This window comes from Plectropomus leopardus, chromosome 14 (genome assembly GCF_008729295.1).
Source record: "Plectropomus leopardus isolate mb chromosome 14, YSFRI_Pleo_2.0, whole genome shotgun sequence".
NCBI classification, from domain to species: domain Eukaryota; kingdom Metazoa; phylum Chordata; class Actinopteri; order Perciformes; family Serranidae; genus Plectropomus; species Plectropomus leopardus.
In genome coordinates, this window is record NC_056476.1 from 24488759 (window position 1) to 24505692 (window position 16934).

Below are 16934 nucleotides of genomic sequence, written 5' to 3' on the forward strand. Positions count from 1 at the left end.
GTGGGAAGAACGGAATGAGCAACAAAAGCAGAAATGGCCCAAAACTTAGCACGAAATTAATTTAAAGCATGAGGAAATTACCTGAAAATTTGCAAAATAATAAAAAAAATAATGCATTTTTAAAAAAGAACCCTTGAAAAAGTGCTTAAAAATTATAAGAATTTTGTATCCTAATTTCAAATCTGTAATTGTGATAAATATGTGTCTTTGAAAGAAATCATCATCATACTTTCTTACTGCACTCTCACCTCTCCTAGTTTGGCCCAGTTGAAGGACTTCAGAGGATGAGACGGCTGAGGGATGGATTTGGAGCGCATGGTGGTCGCCGAGTTGAATGAGGAGGGAATAGGAGGAGGCGGGGCTCCAAAAATGGGTGGGGCTCCAGGTGGAGGAGGTGGCGCTCCAGGTGGTGGGGGAGGTGGTGGTGGAGGCGGGCAGCTGAATGGCAGCGGAGGAGGAGGTGGAGGGAAGCCACCCATCATAGGTGGTGGGGGTGGGGCCGCGGGGCCGCCAGGAGGAGGAGGTGGAGGTGGGAAAGACACACCGACACCCTGTTGGTGTGGAGATTGAATAAAGTAATAGTTAATATATGTTTTGAACAGCACAGCGGTACATAAAATAAGTACAATGAAACTTAAAAGCTAGAAACCATTGAAAAAAAAAACCCAACTTCAAGACATCAAGCTAATTTTTGGAAATATTCTTTTTTGTTGCCATATTGGGTGTTAAAAAAGAAGATGCTTATCATTTCACACACCCAGAGATGAGCTTAGCCTAGCACACAGACTAGAGCTAGCTGGACAACTTGCTTTTATAAAAAGGAGAGAAAAAAAGGCCTTCCAAAAACTCAAAAAACAGAACTTACATAATGTATCTCATTAGCAGGCAAACTAGTCAGCTAGTCTATTGCCATTTGTTGGCAACACTGTTTGTACTGTCATGAAGGAAAAAGCATATGAAAAGCAGCACTGCTCACAGATATGTCATTGATGCGCGAGGACAGGTCCAGGACTTGCTCCCTGGCTGAACGCAGCTCCACCCCCTCACGCTGGAGTTTGTCCTTCATCTTGTTCAAAGTCTTCATCATATCATCCTTTTCCTGGGTCTTGGTTTCACACTCACGCTCCTTCCTCTCTAGTTTAGCTAGCAGCTCTACATGCTCTAAAATGACAGAAAGGAGCAGAAAAGTGCTCATATGATGTAGATTAAAATAAGAAAACGCACATAGAGAAGCAAGTACTGATTCATAGGCAAATATATTTCAACATAAAGGCCAGTGCACACCTTCAAAACTTAGGTGGACAGGTGCGTAGGAGAAAAAACGATTGCAGGTAGAAGAAGAGGGGTCCCACACACTGTTGGTAAACCTGATCAAGGTTCATAGGACTGAAACTTTGTACTGAGTATTTAACAAAACTGACAGTGTGCAGGATCCCTCTTGGCAAATATATTAAAAGAAAACACATAGTGGAGATTTGTGTTATGTATTTGATGATGCATTTTCTCTTTCAACCTGCAGAGTGCACTGTGTCAAACAAGTCTTACCTTTCCTGAACTTCTCTGCCTGGTCTCGCCACTGTTTCACCTCATTTTCATTGACCAACCTGTGAAGCAGGGAGACAAAAATGAGTCAGACACAAACACAGTCTTGCTTAAGATGTTTGCATAGGGGTCAACTGCAGTCCAACCAAGTCAAGGCAGAACATTTTGCGGAAATTCAATAATTTGGATTGGAAATCCACTAATCACTGTCAATAAGTCTTCCTTTTTGATTCACATTTATTACCAGCATTGACTGGGTTGATGCAGTGTGCTCTTTTAAGCTGCGTAACACAACATTAGTGCAAAAATAAATCCTGCAGGGCTGAAATCAATATTCAGTTCTACATTGTGGCAATAGTATCAGCTGAGGCTTAAGGTTAAACAGGGTTACACTGATGTTCTGGTTTAAATGCAAGATCAGATAATGTGAGAAATGAGTGTTGGATATTGGATATGGATATAAAGTAAAAATATGAGATAACATGTTACAACTGCATGACAGAGAAATGAAAAGATTATTAAAGAGAGTGGAATTAATGTGGCTGAAGAAAGATTTGAAAGTGAAACCTTGAGCACTGGTGGAAGCCGTGGCTAGAGTTGAGAGAATAGACATGTTTTAGTGTCACTGACCACAGAGTATGAAACTAAACTGATTGCTTTATGGTTGATGCCTCCACAAACTAGTCAAGTTGCAGTTGCAGGTTATGTCCATGTCTATGGATGTAAATTCTATATATCTATACAATTAGCACAGTCTCAATGTGGACACTCAAGATTAGTGTTACGAGTTCAGTATCGAACCAAATGTCTCGCCTTCTGTTCCTGAGTTGAGTAATGACAAGAGTAGTGCTTTTGCAGAACATTGCTATGATACAGTAAAGCTGACTTTTGACCTTTTGGATATATCGTGTTATTACCTCATCATTTTATCCAATTTGACATGTTTGTGAAATTCTGTCATTATTAACAAATGAGTTTAACTTAACCATGACCAAAAAATGATTATCAGTTCATTCTTGAGTCAAAGTGGATGTTTGTGCTAAAATTGAGGATATTCCCCGAAGGCCTTCTTGAAATATGCAGTCAAGAGAATGAAACAGATGCAAGGTCAAGGTGACCTTGACCTTTAACCAAAACAATCTAATCAGTTCATCATGAGTCCAAGTGGGCATTTGTGCCAAATTTTAAGGAAAATTCTTAAAGGTGTTGCTGAGATTTTGCATTCACAACAATAAGATGTACTCCAGATCATAGTGACCTTGACCTTTGATCTATAACAATAAAATTGAGTCGTTTGTGCCAAATTTGAAGACATTCTGTCAATGCGTTCTTGAGATATCGCGTTTGCAAGAATGGGATGGACATATGGACAAACAGATAAATGTATGTACGGAAAGACAGGCAACGCAATAACATGATGCCCAGCCGTGGTTATTGTCTGTGTTGAGGCATAACAAAAAAAGAACATGAGAGAGAAGAACTGCTGAGCAGGAAAGTGTGGAGGTACGACTGCCAACAGGAATAAAGTAACTTCAGTGTGGTAATGATTTACACTTAAATGTGTGTAATCAATTCACATGAGGAAATCCACAGGGCAATTTCAAAGCAATTTGGTCATTAATCAGACTTAGACCTTTTAAATGCATGTGTTAGTGAACACAGTCTGAACTTGATTACAAAGTCAGTTCTGCTTTAAGTACAGCTCAGGCAGCACTCCATGGATCCAACTCATTAAAGCACAAAGACACAATCACTTTAGTGTTCACTGGTCAAATAAATACCTTTACATTGCTGTGGAAAAATGTGATTTACACGAGAGTGTTAATTTCGGGTCAGGCACACGTGCGAGTAGTCAGAGCCGTCGTCATGGCGACCGCAGATGATGAATGGTTTTTGTCTCCCAGTTGTTTTAACAGTTGTTTTAACGTCCCCCGTCCTCCCCCGTCTGAGCGGCCGCGGCACGAGACATACTGTACATTTCAAGCCGCCAGACGTCAGGGTCTCCGGCACGCAGCCAAAACAATGAGGAAATCTCAAGTTTATGCAAATCTTTCCAGGCATAATTTACTCAAAGAAAGTTTATGGAAACACAACAAGACTTTGGCAGTGATGCAAACTGAGGGATAGGTTTTGACCGCTGTGATGATTCTGCAATGGACAGGAATGGACGTCCGGGCTCAGATGCCGCGTCCAAGTCTGCTTTCTGTACGCTACTGGAAAGAATTACGCTCAAGCGAGTTGATTGCACAAACAGTAGTGGCTGTATTAGTGAACAAAGTAAGAGCAAGCAGGGGCCAAGCTTTACCACGCTACATGTTTTATGGTGCTTTCACCGCTGAGACTAAACATATTCATCTCTGATCTTAGAAATAACAAAAAAGTGGAGAGTGGGAGAGAGATGGTGAAAGAGAAGAATGACAGCACGTCATTAAGAGAAACTCAAGTTAACAGGCGGGAGAAACGCACACCAAATGTATTGTGTGGACGAAGACCTGAACGCCATCTTTTCACACTACCAACACTCAGCGCACGCACCGTGGTCTTTGGCTCCTGAACACAAGCACAGATTAGTTTCAAAATTCAGTGAAACTCAGACCACAAAACCCAACAAATGTCAATGATCATTTGGAAGCGAATCTCTCTGAGCGACAGTGTACTGTGCTCGTGATGACATACAGAAAACATCCACTTCCAAGTCATCATGCTTGGTTTTCCTTTTGAAAATGATTATTTTTCCCTGTTGTCTTCTACACGAAGCCAAGTGACTGCTTCGCCGCACCTCAACATGGCTGACTTGGCTGGCCTGCCCGCTTAATGCGATTAGAGCAATTTCCTTTTGATCTCCTGCTTCCGCTTTCATGCCAATTCACGCTCGGAGAGTGGCTTCCTCCGATTCTACCAACGACCCCCTGCTGCCAGCTTCACTTCACCTCACCTTCCTGTGCAATCGCATTCTCCACTCCCAGGACTGGCACAAAAGCTTTTAAAACTGTTCCTATTACACAACTGAATACTTGTTTACTTAAAAGCTTCTTACACTAACTCTGAGATGCATAACTGCAGTGCCTCTTTGTCTTCTCGACATTCCTTGCATATTCGAACATAAAAGTGCATAATGTTGATATCAGACTTGTCTTCAGTCTGAAGCATGGCCGGCAATCGACTTTTGGGGGCCTGAAGCAGGATTTGATTTGGGGATCCTTTCTTTGTAACGTTGTCATGAGACTGTAGCTGATTGGTGGCAACCAGCTGCACCCCCAAACCTCCCTACCACTACAAATACATTCTAAGTTTGTGGGAAACACTAAATGCTCATAGTAATGAGCTCCGAGTGCGAGACAGCATTACAACTATTTTTACTATTTTTACTTGCCCCTGTAATTTCACTGTAAAAAACACCTTTCAACACTGCAACATTTATCCCATTTTTTTTTTTAGAAAAAACGACTTGAAATCAGTTTTTTCGGGCAATCCCATAAAACAACTCGCAAAATCCTGGAGGGACTGTATAATGTGCAAATAAGCATGTAAAGTGAGACCTTTATCGTTAAATGGACTACAGTGAATACAGCATATTACTCCCTGACCCCATTAATGATTTTTTTTTTTATAACGACTGATTCCTGGTTGTGCTTTTCTTATACAGGACAGTAAATTACTTACACCGCCTGTGTTTTGTTTTATCACTATTTATGCCAAAATAGGAAAAAAAAGGTTGTCAGTTTTTGTTTAGGAAATTCAGTTTTCATGTTGTTATTGTGTCCCATTAAATAAGTTCTTTTCTAGACCGGTGTGCCTGAAGCAACCGCTTACTGCTTAATGGACAGGGCTGGCACCGTTTTGAAGTGATGCTGATTGGATGCATTAACCACAAGAACTTTCCAGAAACAACAGCATGTTTACAACTTCGGAGAATAAGAAGCTTTTAAAAAGGTGCACTCATTGGAAGTACAGTGCACTTACAGTAACTCTTTTTTTAATAATGTCACAAATTACAGTAAATGTTTGGCCTGGATCACCGCTTCCTTTATAATCCCTTGATAGCAAGTGTATGTACGATACAGTCTCAAGTATAGTGTTTCTACACTGATGTGATGGCAGCTGTCAGTGGGCAGAGGTTGCAGAGGTGTCTGTTTTGACTGATGAGATTCCACTTACATGCGAATGATGTTCTTAACACTGAAGTTGTCCAGAGGGGCGATGTCAGGGTCCTCTCCCTTATCGTCCTGTAGGACTATCTGCTGGAGGATTCTGTCTAAGAGCTGCCAGTGCTGCAGACTGCCGCCACCACGTTTATCTGGGAGTGGAGTCACAGACAGAGACAGTAAGGTAATTCCAATATACAGGTGTTAGCATATGATCTAAAGCACACACCAGATATAAATTATCTGCTAATGGATGCAATACTAAAGGAATACTTTAACCTCAAAATGACTGTTTGACTCGCATGCCTCTGGCGATCGAAGAATCCAAAAGCTGAGTAATTCTTGATAAGTTGAAATCATAAGGGTTTACATTTAACAACAGCAAATTTTGTATACAACTCATTTATCCAGTTGTGTGCTTATTATTTCCCAAATAGATAGTTCGTTCCGATGTGGAACCCAACTAAAAGTGAAACTCATCTTTGTTCTCCTCAAAGCCAGACTCCTTTGACAGAAACACCAATTTTACATCGCTGAACACAGGAGCTGCTGGGCTACCTTTGTTTCAGTCCATTTGTTTTTTGGTACATTGTGTGATTTTTGTGATTGTGTGAGTTTTAGAGGATTAGTTTGGATTCACCAAAGCCACATAATGACACAGACAAACTATCAGTGGAGGCAGCAGTGGACCAGTGCAGAGGTAAAATTTCAGTTTGTCAAAGGAGTCTGGCTTTGAAGAGACGGTCTCAGTTTTACCATTGAAAAGGACTGTCCTTCAGGAAAAAACTGAGCATACAACTTAATTAATTAATTAACTAATTAATTAATGAGACTTAGGTTATACCTCACCAGTTGTGTGAGAGTTGTACGAGTGTGTTCTTAGACATATGTTTGATAAAGTTCCGCTGTTATTAAACGTGCATCACTACGGCACCAAATCATTAAGAATTTTCTCCATTTTTGGATTCTCCATTCATTGTTGAGGCATGCGGAAAATTATTACATTTTCTTCAAAAATGTCAAGTATTTTCATACTTGATATATTCATTATAATAAAATTGTCTGTAAACAATTTACTTGTCTTGAAATCACATTCACATATCAACAAGGCGGGGAAAAAGTTGTCCTGTAGCGACTCACAGGGCATCTGCAGGCAGTGCTGGAGGATGGAGAGGAGGTTGGGGTAGGCGTCTGTGTGGCTCAGCTTCTTCTTGATCAGCTCAAACATGGCACCGGCACTCTTAGTGTCTACATGGGTCTGTTGAGAGAAAGAATTCGGTCAGGAATTACTATCAACTGGACCACCGCTTGACTTTGGATCATTTGAGCCACAGGAGTCAGTCAGGAAATATCTTTTTGTCTGAGAGTTACTCACCATGTCAAATCTTTTGGCCAACTCAGAGTCATCCTCGTTCCGCACCATCTCAAAGAAGTCCAAATGCCTGCAAAGGGAGAAATTATTATCATTATAAGAATACGTTCAGAGGACGATGATTTTTTGGTTGACGGCTCATTAGGTCTCACTCTCACCTATCCAGAGTGGCGTTCTCGTGCTCTCGGAGCTTGTCGATGACCGGCTGAATGCCCAACATCAGGAACTCGTACCTTAGATGGAGGCGGAATTCAAGGTTGTCCTAAATACAAAAAGACAAACAGTAACAGAAGATGACAAAATCGCCACAAATTTGCAAGTGCTAATAATGTGACATAGGACACCTCAAATGAGGAGATGCTGTGAACTAAATATCTATCATGAGCCTGAAACTATATTCAACCAAGCTTTGCCAGTATTTGAAAGTGTGTAATCTCAGGCCTTGTTCAGACTGCCAATCCAAATCCATTTATTTGGCATATCCAGATGAAATGTAAAACCGTAAGAAATGAGATTTTTGCAAAAATCCGATTCATTTCCAGTTTTTCTCTTGCTGATGTGAAATGCATTTCCAATCGAATTTCTACAGACGCGTCTCAGTCCAGACGCTCTGGCTGCTCAAATCAGATTTCAAAATGAGTTTTGCATCACTCACAACACAACAAACAACAATGGTGTAACATCAAAAGAGTCTGAAGTGCTGAACAAAATCCATGCCGCTATTAGCCAGCGCTATGGAGTGGAAAAAAAAGTTTCCAAAGTTTCTGATCTGAGAAACAAATCTGATCAGCCTGCAGTCTAAATGTGACCTAAAAAGCATGTGTGTTCGTGCTGACCTCCCCAGCTCCAGCGTTGAGCACGGCGTTGATAAAGGACATGATGGCAGTCTTTAAGTTGACCTCGTCTCTGTAGCGGCCTGTACTCTTGTCCAGCTCATTCAGCAGCGTCTACATGTTCGGGACAGATGGGAGAGTTAGTCAGCGAGTATGTTTCATCTAAAGTATATTTCAGCAGTGATATCATCGCATAGCAACTGAGTGAGAGACAAAAAGAGCTGATTTATCAAACTTGAGTTTTTATAACACAATAGGTGACACAGGGTCACTGCTCTCACTTCTCACACCCTTTGTTCTCTCACACACTGACCCCAGACATACTTCTGCAGCTTACTCATAACTCAAACATTAAAAAAGGCCACATAAGTTCAGACTCACTCAGCTCCTGCGGTGTTAGCTTAGCTCGAGGAGGCATGATTTAGCCGACACCTCAGGGGAGGTGTGAGATGTGGCTTGTTGACTCAGTCCTGCTAGTCACTAAAGCACGACACATACCTTGACCTCCATAACTCATGATGTCCTCACCTGCCTTTAATATGGCCACAGTGTTGACTCAACCCGAGGCTAACAGTCTGAGGTGCTGCAGCGCGAGTCTCCAACTTATCACAATGACCACAGCTTGATTTATTTGAGCATTGCTTTGAAATATTTTGTCTGCCCTTTCCCATAATCTCTGTCTGCCCCATGTCTCCAGCAAAGGCTCCCTAACATGAGACATCACCCACAATTTCACTAATTGGCAACATGTTTTGATAAAGATCACTTCAGTTTACTTCACCTGAAAGCGTGTCCTCTCCGCAGCGTATTTCTGGTAGTGCGCCATGGCCTGCAGCACCTTTTTGTGTCCGTCAGGCACCAGACACACTGCCCCGAGAATCTCCAGCACTGCCACTTTGGTCTTGATGTTCTCTGTCCGTAGGCTCTGGGAGATGGTGTTGATGCTCTGAGGGTGGGCGAGGACGTGTGCGCGGCCCTGCGAGTTGTTCATCAGGGCCTTGATGCAGCCGATGACGGAGGTGTGGACGCGGCTCTCTGACGTCTCATAGTCCATGCTGCGCAGGAAGTTGAGGAGGCAGGTAAGGCCATCGAGCTCGATGAAACGCGTGACGAACCTGAAGGAGATGGGAGGGAAAAGAAATACTGATTCAGAGTAAAGAATAAGTGGTGGTAAAGTGACAAAATATAGTTAATCAGCACTTCAAGAGGGCAGATGTCACCTTAAAGCATCGTTATATTCTGCTATTGAGAAACATTTATTCACACAATGAGTGTTAAGTATTTATTTAAAGATAGGCTGCAGCACACTGGTGGCCAACCACGAACCACAACATTCACATTTCCTGTTCAATAGGAGATGATCTCATCATCTTTTCACTTTTGCTTTTGAATAAATGCATAAAATGCATAAAGTATTATTAATTACAGATATATGCTTCACAACATAAGATATGGTTTGCTCCTCTTCAGATTATAATTTTGTAGATAAATTCAAAAAGTAAAAAAAAAAACAACATAAGATACAGAAAATAGAATCTGTAATAAACTACTGTTTCTGATACTTACAAGTTTTTTTTAGCAAGATAATCTTCACAAAAGAACATAAATTTCCTGATTTTTTAAACCTACACCTAACTTTCAGAAGTAAAAAGCTACATCTATTATCAGCACCTCCTTGCCAGGGCATGCGGACACTCCTGTCTTTAAATCTTCACACATTCAGTTTGTAATGCAGGCTTTCTGTCATAAACATGTAACACTCAGGCAAAAATGTCCCCGATGTCACGGTGACACATTATTTTCAAAGACAAGACAAAGCCCACATGCTGAGTTTGCACCCCCTTTTTCGAGGTCACTGACCTTTATGTGTAAAATTAGTGGAGTGCCCCTTCTTAGTGTCACCAAACAAGCATGTTTATATGTGAAACTTCACACTGTCACAACTCAAATCCATCCAGTCTCCTACTGACAACCCTCATTAGCTGAACCAATTAAAATGAAGCGAGTCATTAACCTCTCTGGGAGAGAAGTGCAGTGACTGAATGACAGGCAGGACATGTAAACATTGAGGGTTGTCACATCTAGTGAGCACACTGTGGGCTGTACTGTAAATGACCTTCCCACTCACTAAGATTCCTGATAGGCCTCATAAATTATTTCAAACAAATGAGGGCTTGTATAAGGAGCAAACGAGAGAAAGGACAGACAGAGGAACAGAAAAGAGGGATGGAGACAGAGAGCGAAAAGGACAGTGAGGAAAGGGGGAAGACATCTGAGAGTTGAGATTTATTGCTATGCATTGTAACAGATACATTGTTTTGTTTTGATGTCACGAGTTCCATCTTCTCCCACTGCTGTCTTGGCTGGAGAAGGCACAGACACAAACGCAAAATGCAAATCATCCATTTATTATCCTATACACACGATCTGTCCCAGATTTTCAGACGCATACATAAGCGCACAAACACACACTTTACCTGGCATGACCAGTAAATCTCTCTTATAATCCTCTGATCACCAGCAGCCTCTAGCTGAGATCAAGAAGGTCATACTACATGCTTGCATGCAAACATCCAACCGTCCTCAACAATGCGTTGAAATCACAGAGAACACACACGCACAACCTTTCAGCAGACAATGTGCTTCTTGTTTCAGCACAGACGCTGCAGTCTCGGCCTACACTCAGCACCGAGGTGACGAACAATAAATCCAGCATTTTAGATTTGACTTGATTCAGATGTAAGACAGACATTGGAACTAGAGCGAGGAGGCAGAACAGATCCAGCTGTTAAAGTTACACATCTTATATCTCACATGTGGCAGGTCTTTGGCCAGCAGTGAAGGCAGCGATGGCCACACGCCTGTCCGTGAATTGCGGGGCCACGGCACAGAAAGAGGTTTCATACTGGAGGAGAAATTAAGCTGAACATCCTTGTGATTAATGTATGGAAAGCAGAGGGTGAGAGATGTTGTTGTTGTTGGAGGGTGGGTTCAAAAGGGTGGACGGGATTCAAGGATTCGCTCGCTGCCTGCTTCGCTCCGCTCCACTGCTTTGCCGACAGCTTGCCAAAAACACGTGCACGAAGGCATGCACACATCCTCTGCATCAGAACTCGAAGCATGTACTCTTAGGAGCAAGAAGAAGAATCACACAAACACACATGAATGGCACCTCAAAGGACAATCAGCAGCGGCTAATCCACTGTACTTCTAGTAAGCCGACATCCAACTAGTCTCTCTCTTCCTCCTCATCCTCCCCCATCTTTCAATTTCTCTCCAGTGAGCACTTGAATCAATGGATCCCATCTCCTCTGACTTTGGAGTCGCTGACATTCACGCTCAGCCGAGTGGCGTGCAGGCTATTTTTTTCTCTTTTCCTTTTTTTGTTTTTGGAACGACCGCTGCATACTTGAAAAGCCGCTGGGGTTGCGTTCAAGACAGTGAGAGCTTGACAAATTCTGCATACAATATGAGCTCAGGCAGAGCTGAACAAAACAGAGGCTTAGCCAACCACACACACACGCACTCTCTCTCTCACAAACACACATCAAGTACTTCATACAGACAAAACAAAGAAGTAAGGAAAATAACTTGGATGAGACTAAAAAATAAGTGACAGTAGAGAAAACCCCGAGGTACCTACATTTTCAGAAACATTAATTGATCTTCAGTCAGGACCACTTTAGTTAAAGAAAACTTTATTTTCATTTACAGTATGATATGCACAGCTCTGATCTGGTACCTCTCTGCCCTTCCTCCTGCCTACGCGGAAAGCCTAAGGCAGAGACAGCACACCTCTGCCATTGATATAAGAAGCGTAAAACCCCTAAACCGGAGGCAGACAATATTCTAAATGAGCAGGACAGTGCAGAAAACTAATCCAGATGTTCATGTTTAAATTCAGAACTTGATTCTAACCGACAGGACTTTTTGAGGTTTTCGCTGCACAGGCAAAACATTCTGCCTATTTAAACTGCAGACGACCCCTGCGTGGCAGACAGTCACTTCAGAGTTCATTCTTGCCTCAAAGCCTAACCATACTGACTTATCAAAATGCTCCACATTCACACACACACACACACACACACACACACACACACACACACACACACAATCATGGGCTCCCTGCTTCTCTACCGCCCTTCGTTTAATCACCACGTTCGCACACACTTAAAATTTCTTTCAAACCCACTCACCTACCCCCAGGCACAGGGACACACGCATGCACATATGTCTTGTTCTCCTATAAAAAGGGCCAGCGTGTGGACAAGGGCACAGGAGGTTGTTCAGAGGTGCTGCTTGCTTTAAACTATTTGACCGAGGTGTCTGCAGCGCTTGGGAGACAAGTCATACGATATCACCACGGCTCTCACTCAAATAAATTTTACTTGATGTGAGGCCCAGCGTAGAACTGTGGTTAAATAAGGGCTGAACAAAGGGCAACACACATAAAACTCACATACACACACGCACACACACACACACACACACATACAGATCACAATAAAACCACCAGCCAAGGTGCACATCTGGGATGTGTATAGTATATCATGGCATGGAGGGGATGACTCTTATGGACTAAGTTTATTGTCAAATCTACAGGGAGACATCTATGTGTGTTTTTGTGTGTGTAACTCAGACTGCAGTGGGACATGTTTCGACAATGGCTTGTATTACTTGTTTATTAGGACACATACAACGACGCATTTGGAAATTTAATGAAAAATTGTTAGGTTTTTTGTATACTTTTTCACTAGTTTTACTTTTTCTTCAATTTTGCAATGCATCTACCTTGAAGGGACAATTAACCTCAAAATCAAAAATACACGTTTGCTTGCGCTTGTAGTGATATTTATCAGTCTGGATTGTTCCGGTTTGAGTTGCCAAGTGTTGGAGATATCAGCCGTTGAGTGTTCTGCCTTCTCTTTAATATATTGGAACTAAATGGCACTCAGCTTGCAGAGTTCAAAGTAGCAAAAAAATACATTTCAAAAACTAAACAGCAAAGTCTCTCTCCAGAAATCATGACATGGATACTCAAAATAATCCATAGACCTTGTTTTGACTAGTTTTATGTTGGAACTATTTTCTTTCTGCCAATTTACACCCAGCAACTGTGCCTCTGCGCAGAAGGAAGCTTGCATCTTCTCATGGTTAAGAGGCTTCTGCTTCAGACAGGCAACATATAAACATAAATGGCATTCTCCTCGGCTGAGCTGTAAGGTTATAGCTTAGAAGTGCTATCTGAGCTAGCAGGAGATGTATGCCTTCCTCTGAGCAGTGATGCAGTCGGTGGGTGAAGTTCGGTAGATAATCTACAGACTTTTTTGTGAGCTGTTTCATGTAGGATCTGTTTACTCTACAATACTACATCTGCCAACTTCATCACCACAAAGACAAGAAGTGTGCATCTACCACTGGCACACCTACCATGACTAAATTAGCAAACAATTCACACTGTCACAAGTACGAGCCTCGTGTCAATGAGTAGATGCACGTTTCCTTCTGCATGTAATATGGTACCAAGTTTAGTTTGGTAGACAGAAAATAGTTCCTAGATGAAACTGCTCACAACAAGGATTTCTGGAAAGAATCATTATTGTGTAGATTTTTTACATGTATCTTTTGGCGATTTAAGCCCTAAAAGCTGAGTGCCATCTAGTTCTAGTATATCGGAGAGAAGGTAGACCTCTCTACACTTGGCGACTCACACAAAAACAATCTAGATAAATAAACAGCACTACGCTTATGAGGGAAAATACATATTTTTGATTTTTAGGGTGAAGTGTCTCTTTCATTTTAGTACATGGGCAGAATACGACTTCCTTTCCTCATACAACCTTTTTTCCTCTCTCCATCTGTCTGTTGATGTTCCAACACAAACATCCCTCACTAGCAGTCTCTTTAAACCTGCTTGTATATACCCAACTCATTTTCTCCCCCCCTAAATGTTAAGCACCAAGCAGTCAGAAATCTGCGCTCTGAGAGAAGCAAAAACATCGCTCCATCCAAAACTCTTTAAAAGGTGTGATACTCCCTCGCTAATGCATTTGGTAATATGTGAAAACAGATATAAAGTTCACCCTCTGTTAAGCGGAACCTTTGAGAGATCCGGCGGCAAAATGTTTTGAGGGATAATATTTGCATGTGGTGGTAGCAAATCGTCCAAAAGGCTATTGACACAGGAGCGGGAGGGAACGGCTGCAGTCGACTCAAGTCAATATTCTTGCTGGAAGAGATTTGCAGAAACAATGTCCTGAGAGCTGTCCTGGGAAACATTGGGATGTTCTACTGACATGAGCCTGGGACTGCAGTGCATTCTGGGCCAGCACGGCCTCAGTGACCTCCAGGAAAGCTTCATTTCCTGTCCTCCTGCAGTTATTTCATCACGGAAATGACAGTGATTGAGGAGTGCCGCGTCTTAAGACATAAGAATGCACACAGGGTATGCTGCTCAGCACGGACATAAACATCAGTGCAGATGACCTCAATAAGTCAACAGTGCTTTCTGTATGTAAGTACACTTAAAACGTGTAGTGAAAATACCACAAGAGAGTGTAAATATTTAAATATCTGGGAGCTAAATTGAAATGTAAACCAGACTGCAGGCTTCATTTGACTACACAGCTGCAGCAGTTTTGTGTTTGCGTACTGGCGCTCACATGCCCCACTTGAGTTGAGATTCATCCTTATGTGAGTAAACACACAACACCGGTGTGATGGTTCAAGCTCCATTTGACAGCTGGTAAACAGAGCAATAACTGCTGGCAGGGAAAATGAGATAAGCAGTAAATTCACACGAGAGAGAAGTTGTGCCAATTTCGAAATGTCTCTGTTTTATTGCCGTTTATAATCAATCAAATTTATAGTTGAAATGAGACATCTGGGCCATTAAATTGGTTTAACAATTATAACTATTAACCCTTTGACCTGGGCAAATTGTTTTTCTTTTTGTTTTTGTTTTCAAAAAATTGGAAAGAAGGCAAAGGCCATCTCAGGAAGAAATGACCACGAAAAATACTTACACAATAAGCAAGAACAGTAACGAAAACAAAACAGTCTTATATAATTAGAATAATTCTGTAAAAATAATTTTAAATACATAATTATAAAAAATTTTGACTACAGTCCTGTGGACACTAGCTTTTTAAAAAATTTCTATAGATACTAATTTCTTGCAGTCTGTTGGAAAATTCGTGCCAAGTTGCGCATCACCTTTTTCTTTCTGTTTTTTTTAAAGAAATCAAACCATTTTGCTCAAGTTTGAAAGGTCAAAATTCTTTTTAAAGGCATCAGAATACAGCACAAGAAAGTGATGTCTATCCAGGTTTCAAAGGATTAAAACAATCTGTGATACACAACAAATTTAGAACAGCAGGAATAACTTGACTTACTTTGCTCAGTGGCAAAACTGCAAAATGATAATTAGGGGTCAGTCCCTGCAGCTCTGCATTGGTCAGGTGTCTGCAGGGGCGTTTCCAAGATTTTAGCATATCCAGGGCTTAGCTCGGACCTCTTTTGGGGGTCCGGGGGAAAGTTGTGTTGAGGTTGGTTGAATGTAATGTGGGATTGTGTTGTGTGATCAAAATGCACATTTTGGAGTGTCCTTTTATTGTGACCATCTAAGGGCACACATGTGTAGTAATGATGCTGCTTAATCAGCATGTTGATGTGCCACAGATCTCAGGTGGATGGATTATATTGAAAAAGGTGAAGTTTTTAATAAATTAGCTACCAAAACTGAGCTAAAATTACATATTGTGCGCATGAAAAACATAGTAAGTAAAAAAAGGGAGCAAAAACAAAAGTGTTGCGTTAAATTCTTTTTCAATATACAATGACTACGCCAAAGGCAAACAGTAATCGTTGTGATCACATTCAGAGAGTTTTGATGAACAATAGAAACACTGACAGCCAATCGAAATCCATCCAACTTCACAGGGCAACGCATCTGGTGTGCTTGGTGCCACTTTTTACAGTTTGTTTTCATTTATTAGTGTGGATGCTCACATTGTTATAGTTACCGTTATTGGCGTGGATGAACCTTTAATTTTGCATTTCATATTCATCAACACACAGCACAACATATGACCCAAACATTTCACCTTGTCATTTCAGTGGCGTGTAATCAGCCTATGAGTCAAAGTGACAACAGTGGGTGGCCTGCTGACAATGTGCTGCCTTTGTGAGCTCTGCCTGGCACCCTGCAAGCCCACAATGTGTTTGTGTCCTGTGGCCCCACAGAGCTGGCTGAGGGCACAAGGGCACCTCTTCACAACCAGACCCAGCTGCCTCTAAGACACGCCAGCGGGAAGGAGGGAGGGAGGCCGTTTCAGGCAGACATCCAAAGGCAGGCATGAATCAAAGCTGACTATGGACAGACACCACCATGTCTCACAAAATGCTGCCACCAAGGCATTATATATAAACCCAGGGACACATATAGGGGGTGTTTAAGTGAACTTGATGGCTGCAGTAAACTACACAGTTCCCCCAGACATCTAAGCTGTCAGGCAGAAGTTGTCTTTCTTTCACCTTAGCCACCCATTTATCACAAAGACCAGACTTGGCGGGACATTAACACACTGCCGAGTCTTTCCCTGAACACCCATATTGTGTGGGATACACCTGCTACCCACATCACTGCAATAGTACTTTAAAACATCTATGTGCTAATGAGCAATAACTCACTGTGTGAACAGCATGGGTGCAGGTGCATTACTGAACAGCGCTGATTGAGTCATTATAGCCATTTTACATGAGGTTACACTTGAATATGATACAAAGAGTTAATGAGTGAGAGAGAAACACAGAGTGCCTGCAAACTACCAAAATAGTGCTTAAAAAAAGACATTTGAATATTAGTATCTGAAACTGTGTTAGTGTAGCTATACACCATTTTAACAAGCGGTCAAAATTCAAACTTTTTTTTTGATCATGTGCCATCTTTACAGTTTGAAATGTCCAAACTACATAATGCAACAAGTTGGTACTGATTAAGGAAATATGAGGTCAAGTTTTAAGAAAAGTCACTATTTCTAG

At 41.7% G+C, this 16934-nt stretch overlaps 1 protein-coding gene across 3 annotated transcripts in view; it reads right to left on the reverse strand.

Annotated features, from left to right (window-relative positions):
• Positions 1 to 16934, reverse strand: part of daam2 (dishevelled associated activator of morphogenesis 2) — a 118392-nt gene that overhangs the window by 27106 nt on the left and 74352 nt on the right. For all 3 annotated transcript variants that reach the window (XM_042500163.1, XM_042500160.1, XM_042500161.1), the window contains exons 6-14: positions 8674 to 9007; positions 7896 to 8006; positions 7218 to 7321; positions 7063 to 7129; positions 6828 to 6945; positions 5701 to 5839; positions 1546 to 1604; positions 977 to 1161; positions 249 to 551 (exon numbers count right to left, since the gene is read on the reverse strand). In XM_042500163.1, the coding sequence (XP_042356097.1) occupies positions 249 to 551; positions 977 to 1161; positions 1546 to 1604; positions 5701 to 5839; positions 6828 to 6945; positions 7063 to 7129; positions 7218 to 7321; positions 7896 to 8006; positions 8674 to 9007 (1420 nt within the window). The remainder of the gene's footprint in view (positions 1 to 248; positions 552 to 976; positions 1162 to 1545; positions 1605 to 5700; positions 5840 to 6827; positions 6946 to 7062; positions 7130 to 7217; positions 7322 to 7895; positions 8007 to 8673; positions 9008 to 16934) is intronic.